Source organism: Lagenorhynchus albirostris, chromosome 15 (genome assembly GCF_949774975.1).
Source record: "Lagenorhynchus albirostris chromosome 15, mLagAlb1.1, whole genome shotgun sequence".
NCBI lineage: Eukaryota > Metazoa > Chordata > Mammalia > Artiodactyla > Delphinidae > Lagenorhynchus > Lagenorhynchus albirostris.
Window position 1 is genome coordinate 49,806,741 of NC_083109.1, and position 18,627 is coordinate 49,825,367.

General features: G+C 62.2%; 3 protein-coding genes, 1 long non-coding RNA gene and 1 other non-coding gene across 9 annotated transcripts; 2 read left to right on the top strand and 3 right to left on the bottom strand.

Moving 5' to 3' along the window:
- Positions 1-108: 108 nt before the first annotated feature.
- On the top strand, positions 109-4,266 carry WFIKKN1 (WAP, follistatin/kazal, immunoglobulin, kunitz and netrin domain containing 1). Its single transcript, XM_060124528.1, has 2 exons — positions 109-2,068; positions 2,780-4,266. Exons 1-2 carry the CDS (start codon positions 1,898-1,900, stop codon positions 4,259-4,261), a joined length of 1,653 nt encoding a protein of 550 aa, XP_059980511.1. The 5' UTR covers positions 109-1,897; the 3' UTR covers positions 4,262-4,266.
- Positions 4,267-4,689: 423 nt separating this feature from the next.
- On the bottom strand, positions 4,690-6,473 carry METTL26 (methyltransferase like 26). 5 transcript variants are annotated; one of them, XM_060122887.1, is made up of 6 exons: positions 6,164-6,466; positions 5,849-6,011; positions 5,568-5,627; positions 5,144-5,211; positions 4,980-5,058; positions 4,690-4,900 (listed from the first exon to the last, which is right to left on the bottom strand). In XM_060122887.1, the coding sequence occupies exons 1-6, from the start codon at positions 6,358-6,360 to the stop codon at positions 4,853-4,855; spliced, it is 615 nt and encodes a 204-aa protein (XP_059978870.1). In that variant the 5' UTR covers positions 6,361-6,466; the 3' UTR covers positions 4,690-4,852. The 5 variants fall into 5 exon arrangements, with proteins under 5 accessions (XP_059978870.1, XP_059978871.1, XP_059978872.1 ...); XM_060122888.1 differs by lacking the exon at positions 5,849-6,011 and having other exon boundaries at positions 6,164-6,467; XM_060122889.1 differs by lacking the exon at positions 5,568-5,627 and having other exon boundaries at positions 6,164-6,467.
- A 391-nt stretch (positions 6,474-6,864) lies between these two features.
- On the bottom strand, positions 6,865-6,935 carry TRNAG-CCC (transfer RNA glycine (anticodon CCC)). Its single transcript has one exon. It is a non-coding gene; the product is annotated as a tRNA-Gly (tRNA).
- Positions 6,936-9,809: 2,874 nt separating this feature from the next.
- On the bottom strand, positions 9,810-13,421 carry LOC132505601 (uncharacterized). The gene is made up of 2 exons (XR_009535463.1): positions 13,051-13,421; positions 9,810-12,750 (listed from the first exon to the last, which is right to left on the bottom strand). It is a non-coding gene; the product is annotated as an uncharacterized LOC132505601 (long non-coding RNA).
- A 598-nt stretch (positions 13,422-14,019) lies between these two features.
- MCRIP2 (MAPK regulated corepressor interacting protein 2) lies at positions 14,020-18,476 on the top strand. The gene is made up of 5 exons (XM_060123755.1): positions 14,020-14,156; positions 16,530-16,665; positions 17,565-17,692; positions 17,928-18,029; positions 18,258-18,476. The coding sequence occupies exons 1-5, from the start codon at positions 14,054-14,056 to the stop codon at positions 18,326-18,328; spliced, it is 540 nt and encodes a 179-aa protein (XP_059979738.1). The 5' UTR covers positions 14,020-14,053; the 3' UTR covers positions 18,329-18,476.
- Positions 18,477-18,627: the final 151 nt, after the last annotated feature.

Consider the following 18,627-nt stretch of genomic DNA (forward strand, 5'->3'; position numbering starts at 1 on the left):
TGGGCTGAGTGGCGGTTGGAGGGGTGGCACTGCAGAGGGCTGCTTTGTTCCTGCTCCATCCCCCATGACTCCCTTGCTGAGCTTGGAAGGGTTTCAGGCCTCCCTGCGTTTCTAGGTGGACCTGGAAGCAGCTTTCCCCAGCTGTTCCTGCCTGTGCAGTAGTTCAACCCATGGCCGCTGGGAGCATCTGCTGCCTGCTGCCCCCAGGGCCAGAACCTGGGATACTGAGCCCTCACTAGTGTCCTGGGCAGGGCCTACCAGGTTCCCTCTGCTGCTTGAGCAGGTGGTGGACCAGAACTGTCCCCCGAGACTCACCACAACTGAGAACCCAGGCCTTGGGGCCAGCACCCTCCGTGGGAGAGCCACCCACTTAAAAGGGTATGTAGGGCTCAGCTCAGGGGTGCGGCAGACGCCCTGGAGGTCAGCAGGGCTGGGGTTAGGGGGGCAGTTGCTCTGAACGTAGCCCACACGGTTGAAGACCACTGCCTGTGGCTGTGGCTATACAGGGCAGGGGACCCATGGTGTCCTCCACACCTGGGGTGTCTCTTGGTCTCATTTGGACCAAACCAGGCTCTTATTGCCCTGCCTCTCAGGTCAGCCAGTCAGACACAGGGTCACAGGACACTCTCCCATCCAGTCTCAGAGCAGGCACTCCTGGGGCCCCAGACCCCTGGGAGAAGCACATTCTGGCGGTGGCTGCGTTTGATCTCCCCGCTGCCCCCGTGCCCAGGAGGAGCTTCCATCCTTCCTGAATGTCACGGGCCTGGAGGGGCAGGCGAAGACCTTTGGGTCCTTGCAGTTCCTTAAGCTCTCCTGGGACACGCTGTTCTCAGGGTGCTCTTAGATGCCCTTGATCTCTCTCAGGACTGTGCTGCCCCACGCAGGGCCACACACAGCCGCTGAGATTCAGATCAGTCCAAGTAAACACCCTCACCGCGTCTCTAGTGTCCACAGCCCTTGTGACCGGCGCCTGTGCCGGCCAGCACACACAGACCGTTCCCTCCCTGTCCACTGCTCTAGTACCCCACTTTTTTGGCAAGCACCATAACCCTTTGAGGAAGGGCCTGGACCAGGAGACAGGCGCCTGGGTTTCAGAAGGGGCGGGAAGCAGGCTCTCTAAATGCAAAGTTCTGCCATGCGTCAGCCTCCCCCAGGCCGTGCCCATCAGGTACCTTTGTGCTGCAAAGGCTTCACCTCCAGCAGGAAGGGTTTAGATTTGACCCCAAGACCTGCTGGCACGGTGTGACCATGAGAAGGGGTATGGGGAAGGTTGTGGAATCTTCCTTGGGAAGGGAGCAGAACCCCACCGTTGCTGGGCTTAACACAGAGCCCCTGCACCTTTGCCTGGACGTAGTGACTACCAGGTGGCAGTCCAGCCTGACCTGCTCTGGGGAAGACCCAGGCCCAGGGTTGGATGGGGGAGCCAGAGGGGTTGGCCAGCCCTGCCCCCTCTTGCAGGCCAGCTTTGATCCCAGGGCCTGGAGGGAGGAGGGGCTCCGGTTACAGCGTTTCCCCCTCCTCTCTCCGGCCGGAGCCGCCCTTCTCCGCCCCTTGGTGACCCTCATGGCCAGTGTCTCTGTGCTCCTGGGCGCTGGCCCCTCCCCAGCCTTCCTCTCCTCTCCCCGCCCCCTGCCCTGAGCTGACCAGAGGGGCCAGGAGGGGGAGGGGCCGGTGCCAGAGGCACAGACTCAGCTCGGAGAGACCCGGAACCCACCCAGCCTGAGACTTGAGCGTCTGCTGTGAGCTCCAACCTTGGGGGACAGAGGGGAGTCCAGGGGCAGGGGGCAGGGGCACCGATCACAGATCTGGGAGGGTGGATGCCTGCAGGGAGTGGGGATCGGCAGGGCCTGGAGGGGCTAGCGGCCACACCCCCCCACCCCCTGGTCCCTCGGTCCCCATGCCGGCCCTGAGGCCACTCCTGCTGCTGTTGCTCCTGGTTGGGCTGACTGCGGGGGCCAGCCTGCCGCCGGGGCCCAGGAGCCACCCGGGTGTGTGCCCCAACCAGCTCAGCCCCAACCTGTGGGTGGACGCCCAGAGCACCTGTGAGCGTGAGTGCGTCAGAGACCAGGTGAGCACAGGCACTGTCACCACTGGCCCAGCTTGGGGGGGGGAGACAGACTACGTTGGGGGCCCCTGGTCAGCATGGGAGAAGCCAGGACCTCCCCCACGCCCCAGGCCTTGCCTGCAGAGGGGACCCTCAACCCTGGAAGTCACTTCCTCCTCAGGCTCCCCACTCTTCTGCTGGGGTTTCACACTGTGCTCCATATGAGGGGCCCTGGGGACAGCCGCCCCGTCTTTGCCTTCACATCTGAAAACTGGAGGCCCCCTTCTCACTTCTCAGACCTGCCCACCCCCACCCTGCAACTAGCTGTTTTCAGGTCCAGCGGGGCAGAGAGGCGGGAACCTGTTTGGAGGTCCCGCCTTTGCAGCCCAGCCCTGCACCACTGCAGTGGCCTTGAGCACTTTTACGTCCTCCCGGAGCCTCAGTGTCCTCATGTGTATGATGGGATAACAAAAAAAGCTGCTCTGGTGGCCAGGGGTCTGAGGATTCCGTGAGGTCCAGTGAGATGACCTATGTGATGGGTGCGCCAGGCAGTTGTAGTTCATTGTCCAGATGGAAAGCAAACCTGCAGACCTGCTCGGCTCCCAGAGGGGAAACAGATTCAGGGAGAGGCAGCAGGGGACTCACCACTGCCCTCGCTGGGCATGCTGGGGCAGGGCTGAAGGGGGAGGGGTATTTGGGTGTCCGCTGAGCTGTCCGCTCCCGCCCCCTCCACAGGACTGCGCTGCCACTGAGAAGTGCTGCACCAACGTGTGTGGGCTGCAGAGCTGCGTGGCAGCCCGCTTCCCTGACAGCGGCCTGGCCACACCCAAGCTGGCGGCCTCATGTGATGGCTTCGTGTGCCCACAGCAGGGCTCCGACTGCGACATCTGGGATGGGCAGCCTGTGTGCCGCTGCCGTGACCGCTGTGAGAAGGAGCCCAGCTTCACCTGCGCCTCGGACGGCCTCACCTACTACAACCGCTGCTACATGGATGCAGAGGCCTGCCTGCGTGGCCTCCGCCTGCATGTCGTGCCCTGCAAGCATGTCCTCAGCAGGCCACCCAGCAGCCCCGGGCCCCCCGAGACCACCGCCCGCCCGACACCCGGGGATGCCCTGGTGCCGCCTGCCCTCTACAGCAGCCCCTCCCCACAGGCAGTGTATGTAGGGGGCACAGCCAGCCTCCACTGTGACGTCAGTGGCCGCCCGCCACCCGCTGTGACCTGGGAGAAGCAGAGTGACCAGCGGGAGAACCTGATCATGCGGCCAGACCAGATGTATGGCAACGTGGTGGTCACGAGCATCGGGCAGCTGGTGCTTTACAATGCCAGGCCAGAGGACGCCGGCCTCTACACGTGCACCGCGCGCAATGCCGCTGGCCTGCTGCGGGCCGACTTCCCGCTCTCCGTGGTCCAGCGGGAGCCGGCCGAGGACGGGGCCCCAGTGGCCGCCGCCCCAGCCCAATGCCTACCCACCACGCAGGCCTGTGTCGGCACCCCCTCTGGCCAGGTCCTTTGGCACTTTGACCCGCAGCGGGGCGGCTGCATGACCTTCCCAGTTGGCAGGTGTGCCGGGGGTGCCCAGGGCTTCGAGACCTATGAGGCGTGCCAGCAGGCCTGCGCCCGTGGCCCCAGGGACGCCTGCGTGCTGCCGGCCGTGCAGGGCCCCTGCCAGGGCTGGGAGCCGCGCTGGGCCTACAGTCCGCTGCTACAGCAGTGCCACCCCTTTGAGTACAGCGGCTGCGAGGGCAATGGCAACAACTTCGAGAGCCGCGAGAGCTGCGAGGACGCCTGCCCCGTACCGCGGACACCGCCCTGCCGGGCCTGCCGTCTCCGGAGCAAGCTGGCGCTCAGCCTGTGCCGCAGCGACTTCGCCATCGTGGGGCGGCTCACGGAGGTGCTGGAGGAGCCCGAGGCGGGCGGCGGCGGCGGCATCGCTCGCGTGGCCCTGGACGACGTGCTCAAGGATGACAAGATGGGCCTCAGGCTCTTGGGCACCAAGTACCTGGAGGTGACGCTGAGCGGTATGGACCGGGCCTGCCCCTGCCCCAACGTGACGGCTGGCGACAGCCCGCTGGTCATCATGGGCGAGGTGCGAGACGGCGTGGCCATGCTGGATGCGGGCAGCTACGTCCGCGCAGCCAGCGAGAAGCGCATCAAGAAGATCTCGGAGCTGCTAGAGAGGAAAGCCTGCGAGCTGCTCAACCGCTTCCAAGACTAGCCCGCCCACCCGCCCTCCCCACAAACCACCCACTCCCGGCCCGCCCCGCGCTCCCCGCCCTCCGCCTGAATAAAAGCGTCCTGGACCTCATAACCTGCCTGTGCTGGGGGTCCTGCCACCACACGGGGATTTGGCTCCAGTCTGAGGTCACCACGGAGCACCAGTGAGAACCAGCCTCTGAAGTGGGTATCACCTCCCATGGCTGGAGGGCCAGGCAGCCAGCTCAGTCGTGTCTCAGCAGCCCCTGGGTCCTTCCTCCCTCCCTCCCCTCTCTGCCCGAGTGGAGCAGCAGAGTCCAGGATGCCCCCAAGCCCTGACCCACAGGCCAGACCCTTCTTGTCCCCAGAATGGAACCCTTGGAGACACAGCCTGCCCACCCAGCACCCTGCAGGAGTGCTCCCAGGAGGAGGCATGGCAGATACCAGCAATGGGACAGCAGGAAACACTTTATTCCCAGGCTCTTAGCAGCCCTGTGGCCACTAGCTAAGAATCCCCAGTCTGGGGAGGGCCAGTCCCCATAGTCTGGCCCAGGGTGGTAGGGGCTGGTGATCTGGGTTTGTCCCAGGGACACAGGCATGGCGGAGAAGGGGTTTACTCTTTCCGGAAAATGAGGCACTTGTTGTTGGCTGGCATGTCCACCTGGGGGAGATACTTTGGCTGGAGAAGCTGCTCCTGGTCCCCAGGGAGGCTGCCTGTGACCACAGTCCTCCCCACTTACCATCCTCTCCAGGAACAGCTGGCTGGCCTGGCCCAGGTTCTCCAGAAGGGCCGTGTCCCGCAGCCCCCACTCTGGGTTCCTGCAGGAGAGGAGGTGGAATCGGCCTGGGGGTCTACCCAGCCCACCTGCCCCCCAACCAAACCCCCTACCCACCCAGCTCTGACCTGCGTCTGAGGGTGAGGTCAAAGTCCACGTTACTCTGGGGAGAAATCTTCCCATTGATGGCATAGGGCTGTGGAGACAGAGAACACGATTCTGTCTACTATCCACAGGCTCAGCCATCCCCTGTCATCCACTGGGCAGACTTGCAGGATGGCACCCACAGAATGGAAAGGACACACCCCTCATTGCTTCCCAGAGCGGGACAGCTGAGGACCAGCTGCTGAGCCAACGGGGTGCAGAAAGACTGGCAGATGACAGGAGTGTTGGAGAGGGGAGGGCCTGGGTGTGTTTCAGTGATAATGGGAAGCTGGGGAAAAGGGCAACTGAAAATACGGAGACAAGAAAGGAGTCCTGAAAGGCGGGGACAGCCAAGGCTGGCTGGGGTGGTCCTGCCAGGAGAGGCCCATCTCAGGCAGGAGCACTCACCCCATAGGTGATGAGGAGCGCCTTGCGTTTGAGCAGGTGTCCTGCTGCTCTGAAGAGCCCCTGGGAAGTGGGGGAAGCAGGAGAGCAGTGAGGAGCCTTCCCCAGGGCCCAAAAGAGCCCTGGGCCCAGTACTGGAATCTCAGCCTGACCTCCCCCGGCCTGAGTGCCCTGTCTCTGATTCGGGGCAAACCTGGCATCCCGCTCCCTCCCAGTGCAGGGGAAGGAATGCCGCACGACGCAGGTGGGTGGCCCCTGGGTAGCTCACCCACGCTCCCACAGACCTCGGTGCAGCTCAGGGGGCTGATGTGGCTCATGTTGATGCAGAGTAGCAGGTCCAAAGATTGCGGCAGGATCCCGCCCCACTGCTCCCAATCCCACCTCACGTCCAGGTACAGCGGGGCCTTCACGTTGGGCAGTCCCTGGGCCTGAGTGGTGGCCAAGATGCTGCGGGAAGGCAGCCCGTGGGTGGGGTGGCCTGTGCAGCCATTTCTGCAACACTACTTGGGGGAGGCTTAGAGGGATCACAATAGCGTGGGGATCCAGGACAGCGGGACGGGGCACATTTTCACCCCCGGGGTCCCGCCTTCCCGCCGCACCTGTCCAGGCAGCGCTGGTCCACGTCGGACGGCTGCCACTCGGCGTGGGGAAAGGCCCGCGCGAAGTGGGCCGTGTGCTGGCCAGAGCCCGAGGCCACCTCGAGCACGCGGACGCCGCGCTGGGCCGGGTCCACGTACTGCTGCAGCACGCGCAGGATGGGTTCCTTGTTCCGTTCGGCGGCCGCCGCCACCAGCATCTTCTAGTCCCGCGCGGCGGGGCCCGTTACGAGTGTTAGTCCAGCACCGCCGGGCCCGTCGGGATTAGCGGTCCGGCACCGCGGGGCCCGTCGGGAGTGGTGCTGTGGTCCGCGGGGTCCGTCGGGAGTGGTAGTCCGGCACCGCGGGGCCCGTCGGGAGCTGTGGCCTAGCCGCCGAGCAGCCGGCGCCCCCCCACACCCACAGACTACAATTCCCAGGAGGACACGCGCCGCGCCTTAAAGGCCCCGCAGGCGCAGAGGCGGGTAGCGAGCCGCGGCCTCCGCAGGGGGACGGGGCGAGGATCTTGGGGGGGCTGGTTTACAGGCACCCATTGGCTCAGCACCCCGTGCCCGTGGCTGTCCTGGCACATTTTCATAGCGCTTGTTACTCCAAAGTAGTCTCGTTCGTGTCGCATCGGAATGGGATACTTCCCTCTAGTCTTTCTTTCCTTTATGAAATCTCTCGGGGTTTTTTTGAGTTGAGGGGAAAGAAAAAATACGACATGCGCCGCCCGGGAATCGAACCCGGGTCGCAAGAATGGGAATCTTGCATGATACCACTACACCAGCGGCGCTGCTGGTAGCCAACTCGCCCGCGAGACTTAGGTGATTGTGACGCAACTACTAGCCTCCTCCACTACCCTTCCCACACCGGCCTTCCCGGCTCTGCGCAGAGACATTGGTGCGCATGCGTCGCTAATGGTTAGGTGCACCAGGTTTGGCGGGGTCCGCGATGGTGGGGGGGCTCGGGGTGTCGCTCGGGCACCCAGCACTCGAGGGGAAGGAGCGGGGATGAGCTACGTGGGCTTGCAGCCGACTGGATTCGAGCGTGCTCTGTGGAAAACACGGCAACCGCGGCATTCGGAAATTGTGGGGGCGGGGCCATGGGAGGGCCTTCGTGGCTGGGGCGGGCTCCTGGCTGGGCGGAGGCTGCGGGTGGGTGGGGTTGTGTGGCGGAGCTCCCTGTGGTGGGCTGGGCTCCGCTGGGGCGGGGCTGGGGCTGCAGCTGGGCGGGGTTCTGGGGCGGGGCTCTTATGTGGGCGGGGTTGTGCTTGGCGGGGCTCCTTGCGGCTGGTGGGACTCCGGGAGGGGCGGGCCCAGCCTGCCGGAACTGAGCCTGTGATGCTCAGGGCTTCTCTGTGACACTGAGATGACCAGCGCTAGCCTAGGGTTCACGGATGTTGTGCGGTGTCAGTGACCTCTGAGTCAAGTGGGAGGCCGATTTGTGTTGTGTCCACGGTTTTTCCCTGGTTGTCTTCTTGGGGCCCATGTCTCAGAAGGGGCCCTTTCAGCAGGCTGGAGACCGTGCTCTGCAGTCAGGACTAGCTTATCTCCTTTGCTGGGCACTTTTTCTCGCGTGAGACACCCCTCCCCCCATACCCAACGTCGCTCTGACAAGAGCTCTGAGAATGGCACTGACCGAGACTTTAGCCTGGGATTGCTGTTGAGGGGGCATGCAGAGTGGGACCAGAGGCCGCTGTCTGAACGTGGTCAGAAAAGGAGGACAACCTTGCATCTTAGGGACGGGAGATGCGAAAATTCCACTCAGTGCGTCGGCCTCCAGACAACCCCTTTGGCATTCTGCATTACGACCACCCTTTTTTCGTAGCTGACTTTCCCATTTCATGGCCCTGAGTTTTCATTACCTGAGTCACTTTTGCTTCACCTCCTAGTTTGTTGGCTGAGCATTTTCTGTGTCTCCAGGTGGAGAAGAGGTGTCCCTCAATGTGAATCCCTGACCGTCACCTGTAATGATCAGTGGTCATCTGAGGCCTCACCAACCAGGCCCCTCAGCCCTCCTTGCCCACTCGAGAGGCACCACGCTTCCTGGTGACTTAACATGGCATTCCTGGGCACGGGCCACTCTGTCATATTATAGTATAATAAGAGACAGATATTTGGTCTTCGTCCTGGTTCCTGGAATAGAACTCTTAAAACCCTGAAGATTTCGTGAGTGATGGGGTGAGAGGAGCGTCTGTTATTCATAACAAGCCTCTTTCAGCCTTACCTGGATTTATACCATTGAGGTGACTCTTGGAGGATGGGGGCTGGTTGCCAGGGGAACTCTGTGATTAGGGGGTTGGAACTTTCTGCCCTACTCAGACTTCTGACTCCTGAGAGGGGGAGAGGCTGGAGACACAGCTAATCTCCAATGGCCAATGATTTAATCAGCCCTGTTCTTGTAATGGAGCCTCCACACAAATCGCAAATAGAGGGGTTCAGGGAGCTTCCAGATGGTGAACTTGGAGGTGCTGGGAGGGTGGCTCCCAGGGAGGGCGTGGGGGCTCCGCACCCCTTCCTCACACCTTCCCAGGGCATCTCTTCCACCTGGCTGTTCCACAGTCGTGTCCTTTATGATAAACCAGTAAATATAAGTAAAATGTTCCCCTGAGTTCTGTGAGCCATTCTGGCAAGTTATGGAACCCAAGGAGGGGGTAGTGGGAACCCTGACTTACATCTGGTTGCTCAGAAGCACAGGTGACAGCCTGGACTCCTCATTGGCGTCTGCGGGGGTGGGGGGTGGTGTTGAGGGACTGAGCCCTCAGCCCGTGGGTCTGTGTGGACGCTGGGCAGTTAGAGTTAGAATCCAGTTAAATTGTCGGACACCCAGTTGGTGTCCAAAGAGAACTAGAGCATTCTCACTAGAGAACCAATAAGAACCACCCCCCCACTTTTGGTGTCAGAAGTGTTGTGAGTACAGAAAAAGAAGTTTTTCCTTTACACTCATGTCCTGTAAGAGAGAAGGAGCCTGCTTCCCCCATGTTGTATGGTGCTGCTTGAGGAACTGCCCACATGCCCTGCAACGTCTTCTGTTTAACGGCACTTGACCTCAGGTTGACGTCCCCCTGCCACGTTCATCACTCTGGACTGGATGCTGTGGGAATTGACACCTGCCCTCTGCACTCTCCAAGCTCAGAGCCTGGGACAGAAGCAGCTGGGTGCAGCCAAGCGGTGGCCTTTGCTACAGTGCGTGTGTGTGTGTGAATGCATGCATGTGAGCATGTGTGAGCTGGGTGAACAAGTGTGAGCACACATTTCCTGTAAAGTGCCAGATGTGTGTCAGACTCTGGGAGGGTCCAAGTCCCCCAGGGGATGCTGAACATGGGACACCTGGAAGTGTCCCAGACCTGGGCCTGTGCTCAGTGGTACCTCCTGGGGTTGTGTCTCCTGCGGATTACTGTTGGAGCCGGAGGGGCCTCTCCTGCTAGTCATGCTCATCTACAGAGGGCTGTGGAGTAAGCCCCCCTAGTGTCCAGAGCCAACAGCAGGGTCCAGCTTCCTTCCTGAGGTCCAGGCCCATGTGCCCACCATTCACTGAACTTCCTCCCAAGCCCTCCAGTGCTGCACCCTGGGCACTTCCCCTCCCATTCCCTCACCGTCACCCACTACTGCTTCCCTCTGTATGTTAATTTTCTAGAGCTAGTATAACAGATTACCCCAAAACTTGGTGACTTAAAACAAAAATTTATTTTCTCACAGTTCTGCAGGCCAGAAGCCCAAAATAAAGATGTCAGCTCCCTCCAGTGGCCCTACAGGAAGCCCTTTCGTGATCACAGCTTCCGGCTTCTGTGTGGCTCCAGGCGTTCCTGGGCTTGTGCAAGCTCACTGCAGTCTCTGCCTCTGTCTTCACCTGGTCTTCTCTGTGTCTCTCTGTGTCCAAATATACCTCTCCTTTCTCTTACACGGACACTCATCATTGGATTTAGGGCCTATCCTAATCCAGAATGACCTTATCTCGAAATCCTTGCTTTAATTATATATGCAAAGACCATTATTCCAAATAAGGTCATGTTCTGAGGTTCTGGGCGATGTATCTTTGGGGGGCCACTGTTCAACTCACTGCACTTGGGTATGGGAATGGGCAATCCCTTGGGAATTCCCTGGAGGTCCAGTGTTTAGGACTCGACACTTTCACTGCTAGGGCCCAGGTGCAGTCCCTGGTCAGGAAACTAAGATCCTGCAAGCCACGAGGCCAAAAAAAAAAAAGGAATGGGCAATCCCTAGAAACTCGGTGGCAGGTGTGGCAGCATCCAGCCGGAGCCTTTCCTGGGGGCCACCGATCACCCTTTATTGGCAGAAGCCCATCCTCTAGTCTGGGTTGGTGAGGGCATGGATTTCAGATCTGAAAAATGATGGAGGATGACTGAAAACTTAAACATCTTTCTCTTCTAACATGACATTTTTGTATCATATTTAGAGGCTTTTAGAAGAGAAAAACCAATACTTGTTTTTATTATGATTAACTGGGGTCAGTGAGGTAAAGGCCTTTCCTTACTATGACACACATTTTTTTCAGCCTGCTGGGTGAGGCCCCTGCCTGCTCTTCAACTGCCCATGACTCCAATTCCAGGATGGGTTTCCAGGCTCTCTGACAATAGGGAATGTTGCCGGCTGCAAGATGCTATCTCTACGGGGGCTTAGCAGGGTGGCACACCGTCATGGACAGTGTAGTCCAGGGAAGGCCAGGCTGGCCAGGGTTCCTACCCTAACAGGAGAACCAAACTGAGATCTTGGTTGCAGGCCCATCCAGACCCTGACCTCTCCCAGGCTCTGGCTGGGCCCTCCCCACGCCCCTTGGCTCTGTCCCGGGGCCAGAGCAGGTCTCACACTTGAGTCCTGGGAGCAGTGAGGCTGGAAAGGCGCCTCAGGGGGAGATCAGCCCCACCCTCCTCCCTGCCCTCCTCTGCTGCCTGTCCCCTACAACCGGGCCTTTCTCTCCCTGGCTCCCCTCTCCCTTAGCTCAGTGTCTTTTGGGGACCTCTGGGTTCTTTCACTTCTCCCCTAGGCCCAGGCTGTCCTGCACCCCCTCCTCTCCTGCCTGTCGGGACCATTTCTGTTCTGCTCCTCTTTCCTGGAGCCCTTCCAAGGGGTCTTGGACCCAACCTTTGACATCAGACAAGGCCCGTAGGCAGGGCTGGGACATTACAGTCTAGCAGCCTTGTCCACCATCAAGGCCAGGCCTATCTGCTCATCAACAGGCCCTGTCCTTCCCCTCTTCACCCTGGCCTGAGGGGGTGCCTGGGAGAGGAGGAGCTCTCATGTCAACCTGGGGGGAGGTACTCCCCCACCCCAGGGCCTGGCTCCTTCTGCCCAGAACATATGCCTTCAGGACACAGGCCCGCCCAGGCCCCTCACCCTGCGGGCCCCTCACCCAGCCTGAGTGAGTTAGCATTGTGCTCGAGGCCACCAGGGAGACCAGGACAGCCAGCATAGACCAGGGCAGGAGCGTGGTGGCCTTGACACAACTGGGGGGCGGGACGAGGGATGGGCACCTCGGGTGGAAAGGGGGGCCAGCTTGGCCAGGGGCTGTGCTCATGCCCAGACTCCCTGGGCATGCTCTCCCCTCTCAGGGTCACAGGCTTTGCTCAGCCCAGCCCCACAGAGTGGGCAGCTGGGGCCGGGGATAGGGGTCTTATCCTTTGGCCTTGGGTAGAACAAGACACAGAGCCAAGGGGCTATGGGGGACTTGGGAGGAAGGACAGCACAGCTGCCCCAGGAAGCAGACTTCCCTGAAGGAGCCCCAGCAGGCCCAGTGCCCCCACCTCAACCAGCAGCTACACAGGTGCATGGGGTAGGGGGTTGGGGGCATCCTCCCGCTGGTTGCCGCCCCCCCCCCCCGCCATGTTGTACACAGTACTTGTTGTCTGGACAGGATACGAGGAGAAAGATGTGCTCTAGCCCCTGACCTGGCTTCTCAGCCCTGCCTGGGTGGGAGGCTTCAGGCCCGCTCAGGTGTGGGGTGTGGGGGTAGTTGCGCTAGGTGCCCTCCAGGAACCCACTGGGCCACAGTGCTGAGGGGAAGCCCCCTTGCCCCCTGGGGCAGCGGATCCCAGACTGAGACACACCCCAGGCTCTGGTGCTGGCCCGACTGAGCCTCCCCAAATACTTGTGGGAGCAGTGTAGGAGCCCTGAGGGACCAACGTGGTTGCACAAGCCTCTGAGGCGGATGCCACACCCCCTGGATGACCCCAGGCAGAGTTTTTTTTTTGGGGGGGGGCATTAAGGATTGAATTCAACCAAAGGGAGGATGGGTGCCTCCTGCAGAATCCAAAAGGCCCTCAGGCTCACAAACTCAAGAGTTGTGTGGTTCCCCCTCCCCCAACCCAGGCTGCTGTGTGTGAGACCCTGTGATGACCCTGCCCCCACTGGCAGCCTGAGGCAGCCCTAAGCAGCCTGTGAACTGGGAGGAAGGGGCATCTCTATCTAATTCTCAGGAAGGAACCCTGTGGGTAGAGCCCCCAGGGAAGGGCCTGCCTGGCAGATTAGGGCACAGCAACCGCTCTCCTCCGGCAGGCAGGTCTGGCTTCTCCTGAGGCACTGTCACTGAAGTAGGTCTTGCGGCTGACCCCACTGCCTGGGGGATTTGGAGGAGTAAGTGCTCTTTCTCCCCTGTGGAATGACATAAACTGGGTTGCTTCACCCACCTTCTCCATCCCCAGGATTCAGCCCCCACGATGCTCCTGGATTGGTAAGTGGCCTCCCACCTCCCTGGGGTTGGGGGCAAACATCAGCATGGAAGGCTGAGCTGCGGCAGAATGTACTTTCTGCTCCTGCCCCATGGGATGAAAGGGAGATTCCCACGGCGTCATGTCTGCCCGAACCCGGGGGCTGACCGCCTTTTCTCATCTCTGACCCCCTCAGTCCCATGACTGGGTGAACCGGCACACTGGCCCAGGCCCACCCAGGCACCTTGGAGGAGTGTCTCCGACGTGAGTGGGAATACCCTTGCTTCCAGGGTCCACACAGCTCACTCCCAGCATCTGTCAATGCCTCAGCTCCTTGGACATCACCGAGGGCCTGGGCCAGAACCTCGCCACGTCTGTGTGCCTATGGCTCCCGTAGCCTCCTGTGGCGGACGGCGGCCCAGGCCTCAGGGAACTTCCTTGACCTAGGCCTTGGGCCAGAGGGGTGGGCGCTGCTTGCGGCCGCCCAACCCCAGCCTCGGGCCCCGCCGCGGGTCCAGCCAGTTTCCCAAAGGCCCAAGCGCCACCCCTGCCGCGTGCCTCGGCGCGGGCCCTTTAAGGGCCGGGGGTGTGTGGTGGGCCCGCCCCCTCCCCGCAGCGCCGGCCGCCCGTTAAAGGGGCCGCGCCCTCGGCACCCGCCGAGTGTCAGCCGGGCGGAGGGCGCGAGATCTGGCCGCGGGCCGGCGGGCGGGGAGGGCGCGGAGGGCGCGGGAGCGCTGCGGCCCCTCCGCACCATGTACACCATCACCAAGGGACCCAGCAAGCTGGTCGCGCAGCGGCGCACAGGTGCGCAGCGGGGGCGGGTAAGGTAGGGAGGGGACGACCGGAGTTCCGCACGCGCTGCCCGCCCCCAGCGCGACGGCGGCTGACGCGTCCTGCCCGTGCCTGCAGGTCCCACGCAGCAGCAGGTGGAGAGCAGGCTCGGCGAGCTCCTGAAATGCCGGCATCTCGCGCCGCCGACCCCGCAGCCCCCACGGGCGCAGCCGCCGGGACCCTGGCCCCTGTCGAGGTGAGACGCGCGGCCGCGGCCGGAGCCCGGCCCTCCCCTCCCCCGCCGGCCGCCGCGGGGCCTTGAGGGTGACCTTGGGGAAAGGTTAGCGGAGATCGGGCCACATGCTCCGGGCGGGCGCGGAGGGGGCGGAGCACGCCGACCCCGCCCGCGCGTGCAGCTCTGGCACCGCACCTCCGCCTCACCTGGCACCTGGCTGGGTCCGAGGGGGCTGGACCGGATGTGCGTGACACACCTCCGAGTCCTCTGGGATCCCGCGGACCCCGAGTCGGGAGAAGGCCGACCGGCTGCTGGATCTGAGGGGCTCCGGGCGGCTAAGTCAGGTGCCTGGGCCGACCTTGGGGCTTGACACGAACTGCTGGGGACTCGCCCTAGAGGGCGGGAGCGCGGTGGCCCAGGACGCTGGCCCGCAGGTGGCCTGCCTCTGCCCGCGGCTGGAGGCTGCCAGCACCGTGCTTGCGGGGCAGCTGGCGGAGAAGTGCACGTGGTTCCCTCTGGCCCTGCCAGGCCACTGCTTGCCTCTGCCCTTCACCCCAAACACCCTGGCTGGGCGCGGAGACCCCCGCAGATGCTCGGGGCTTGCTGGAGTTGTGGTTTTTCCGCCTTTCTTGACCAGCATTTTTGCCATAGGAGGCTCAGTTCAACCACTTTGGCCTCCAAGTGACTGTGACCTGGAGGTCATATCCTCCATCCCCCAGGACTGAACCTTTCACTTTTTGGCTCAGGTCCTGGCTTCTGGTTTCATTTATTCTATGCATGTTCTGGGCCCAGGGCTTAGTCCAGGCCCACACAGGCCTGAGGGCTCCTGAGCTGGGCTGTGGATGGGTGGGGGCAGCAGACTCAGGACCCGGAGGCAGCGCTGACCAGGCCTTGGGATTTCTTCCCAAGTTGAGAACAAACAGCTTCCAGGATTGGCTAAGAGGTGGGGGCTGTGTGCTGCAGGCCACAGCCTGACCTTCTCCCTCAGTTACTGGCCTCAGATGCCACAGGTGCGGGCAGCCTGTGAGGACCCTTCTTGGCTGAGGCCCTTTCCTGGGGCCTCCTGCTAGGAGCATGTTGACACTTTGAGACTGGTCCTAGTGAGGAAAATGTTCCAGGCCGGCCACAAGTGCATCCTGGGGAGAGGGGTGAGTGGGACCTTGGGGGGCATTTCCCAGGACCCAGCTGTGCTGTGACACTGCCTGTGACATCAGCCTTGGTCCTCACAGCCGCCCTACCTCCCAGGGGAGGGAATAAGGCATAGGTGTATAGACCCCCCCCCCAATCACCCAAGCAGGGAGCCTTCCCCGCCCCTTACCTGGAGAAACTTGTTGCTTCCTCCATGGCCCCTTTGCTGGGGAATGGGGAAGGAAATGTGCGTCTGTGGCAGGATCAGGGTGCTGGGGAGAGAGATGGGAAAGACAAAGCAGAGCCCTTAAGATGTTGCAACTTGCCAGGTCCCGGGGTTCAGGGGGGTGCTGGTGCTTGGCCCCTCAGCTTGCTGCAGTCCTGTGTGGCACTGTGAGTACAGGGGAGTGGCAGGAAGGCAGAGTGTGTGCTGGTCATGCCGTCCCCCCTTCCCTCTGAGGTCACTCCTTCCCTGAGCTGCCCCCTGCCAGTCTCAGGGACCTTGAAGAGTACCCCCGCTGGGAGGCCAGAGCAGCCACCAGGTCCTCCACACCAGGAGCCCCTGAAACTTCTGAAATCACTCCACCCAGACTTCCTGTCCACCCTCCCTCACCCAGACTTTGCCCAGGAGGAAGGAGTCTGAGCCACTGCTGCACCCTCTGTGCCTGGTGCACCACAGGTGCTCAAAGCATTTGACCTGCTAAATGTCCGGGCTCAGATTCTGGCCGGGCGCTGCCCGTGGTGGTAGACAGGCCACATGAGTCTGTGCCTGTGATGAGTTCTCCCTTCCAGCGAGAGAGAATAAGATCAACTGTTGGGGAGAAGAGAAAATGGGGGCACCTGATGGTGCAGGGGAGGTGGACTGGTGGGGGAGGGGGCTTGGAAGCTGTACTGGGTTGTGGGCTTTGGGGTCAGACAGGCATAGAGTTCTGATGCTGCCACCCACTCACCACATGTAACCTTGGACAGGTCACTTCTCTCTTGAACCCAGGTTCCTGGGCTGAAAACGGGTGGGTGGTCTACCTTGGAGAGTAGTGAAGGGGGTTAAGTAAAAGGAAGCGAGGCCTGTATCAGCAGGCACCTAGCAGGGATTCCGGTGCTGCTGTTGCCGTGGGCAGAGCTTGCCTGTGGGCGGGGCTTTCCTGCGGGCCGAGTCCCTGGGCGCTGGCACAGAGAAGGGTGGGGAAGACGGACGCTGGACTCGTCCATAGGTGCACAGGGAGCTGTGCCCTTTCCCCCAGAGGGCCCGCAGAACTGCCTTATGTAACTGCCAGCAGCGGGCGGCCAGGTGCCCGCTTGCTGGGGCCCCTTCTCAGCCCTGGCCAGGCCACCGTCTAGGTACTTGCGATTTACAGCCTTTGACTGCAGTTCTTTTTTTCCTTCTTTGATGTTCAGTCTCCAAATTTTTCTAGGGCTAAGGGTAGCAGGCGAGGGGCTGTTCCAGTTAAGGACAAATAGCTATGCCCTCTGGTTGGTATAGCTCAGGCCTGGGAGGAGCCCTGCCCCTCCACATTCTACGTGGCCACCTGACCCTGCCAGCCTGGAGCTGGTGGGACTGGTGCCCCTCAAGACGCTCCTCTTTATTTTAGTGCCCCTCTCAACTGAGGAGGAAACCCCAGCGGCGGTGGGGCACCTGAGCCCAGGATGGCGAGCAGGCCGGCGGGACCGCGAGTGCCTGGCGGAGTGGCACGTGCAGCCCAGGACTCCCGGCTCCCACCTCCTGCTGTAGGTGTGGGCCCCGCACTCTCCACGGCCCTGTCCCGGGCTTCATGTGCACAGGGCTGGGCCAGCTGCCACTGGCCAGGGCAGCCCAACCAATGCCCTGGGCCCGGCTGGCCGGGATGGGCCCAGTGGCCACCTGGACATCGAATGCCCACCAGGCCGAGCTCCAGCACCCAGGGCCATCTCCTTACTCAGCATTCCTGCCCCCGTGGGCAAGAGCATAGCCCCTCATCTGGGGCCTGCAGGGGTGGGCCAGGGTTGCAGTCACACCCTCCCTACTCAGGATGGCCCACTCAGCACTTGGTGCTGTCTAGCCAGACCAGGAGCTGTCCCTGGGGACCTGGGGCAGCTGGGAGAGGGAAGGGCAAAGGCCGTCAGCTCTTGTTTGGGTCCTTCATCCCACACTGGGGGGCATCGTGAGATGGAGAGACTTCTGTGGGGGAGAAAGTGGCCAAGAACTGCGCCTGGTGGGTGGGGTTGGGCCAAGTGACCTTTACGCAGGTCAAAACCTAGGGTGATGGAGGCCTGGCTGGTCCAGGGGAGGTGGGTGGCTGGTGGCAGTGGGGGTGCCTGAGACCCTTGGAGGGCCGCCTATGTGCCTTGAGCATGGAGCTCTGCAGGGGATCTGGGGACACAGAGAGGCCCCACTCCACCCCTGCAGTCTTAGGCCTGGCTCAGGGTCGGGGGGCTGCAGTTGTGAACTGAGCTGCTGGGGGCGCAGGCCTGCACGACAAAGGCCTTGGCCACTGGCTGCAGCACACAGCCTTCCTGTGGTTCAGGGAAGTGCCCAGGCTGGGCTTGGCCCAGGGGTGGTGAGGGTGGCCTGAGGCTGCTCCGGGAGCTCTGCCAGGTAACACCTGGGCTTGGAACAGTTGCTGACCATCTCTTCCCCCTTCCTGCAGTCCAGGGCCGAGGCTCGTGTTCAATCGGGTGAATGGCCGGCGGCCACCTGCCACATCCCCGTCCCTCAAGGGAACCCAGGAGACCTACACACTGGCTCACGAGGAGAACGTCCGATTTGTGTCCGAAGGTAGTGCTGAGGCCCGAGGGTGTGACCTGGGCCACTGGTCCTTTTCCCACTGTAACCTCACTCGAAGTTGCCAGAGGCCTGGGCTCTTCCTGGGTTCTCTGCCTGTTTCTCCTGTGACCATCCAGCAGGCTGCCCACTCCCAGTTCTGGGCTGGGGTCCAGGGTAGCCACCATGCCCTGGGGTGGGAGACACAGTGCCAGGGGCCTGGCTCAGCCTGACGATCCTCTCCCCACAGCCTGGCAGCAAGTGGAGCAGCAGCTGGGTGGTGGCCCAGCCGGTGAGAGCGGGCCGAGGCCAGTGCAATACGTGGAGAGGACCCCCAACCCCCGGCTGCAGAGTGAGCCCTCCCCCGCCCTCAGGGTGTCCCCTCCACCTCCTCCAACCCCGATCTGGCTCAGCCAGGTTCTTGCCCCAGGGGGTTGGGAAGAGGACTGGAGCCTGACCCAATTCTTCCCAGCCTCTGCTACAGTTGGGGTCTGGGTGAGGGGCTTGTGGTCAGCTCGAGGTGGGAGACGCTGGTCAGCCTGGGAGGCACATCATTGCCCAGCCTTCTGCCCCCCTGCAGACTTCGTACCCATCGACCTGGACGAGTGGTGGGCACAGCAGTTCCTGGCCAGGATCACCAACTGCTCCTAGTCGCAGCTTTGGAAGGAACGCTGCCCATGCAGGGCCTGGCCCTGCCCCACGCTGCACCCTCTGCCAGGAGAGGACCACGGCACCCTGTCTACCCGCTGCGGTGTGCCGTGCTTCACCCTGGGCCTGGCCAGGAGCCGGCCACACCTGAAGTGCCAGAATTTGGACTTTTGCTCCTGCTGACCCCTTGGCCCAGCTGTTCCAGGCTGCCAGAGGCCAGGGGTTGAAACTGTCTGACCTCAGTCCTGCTCACTGTGCCCGGGGACCAGCCTGTGGGGCTGGCAGGGAGGAGCTCCAGGCTA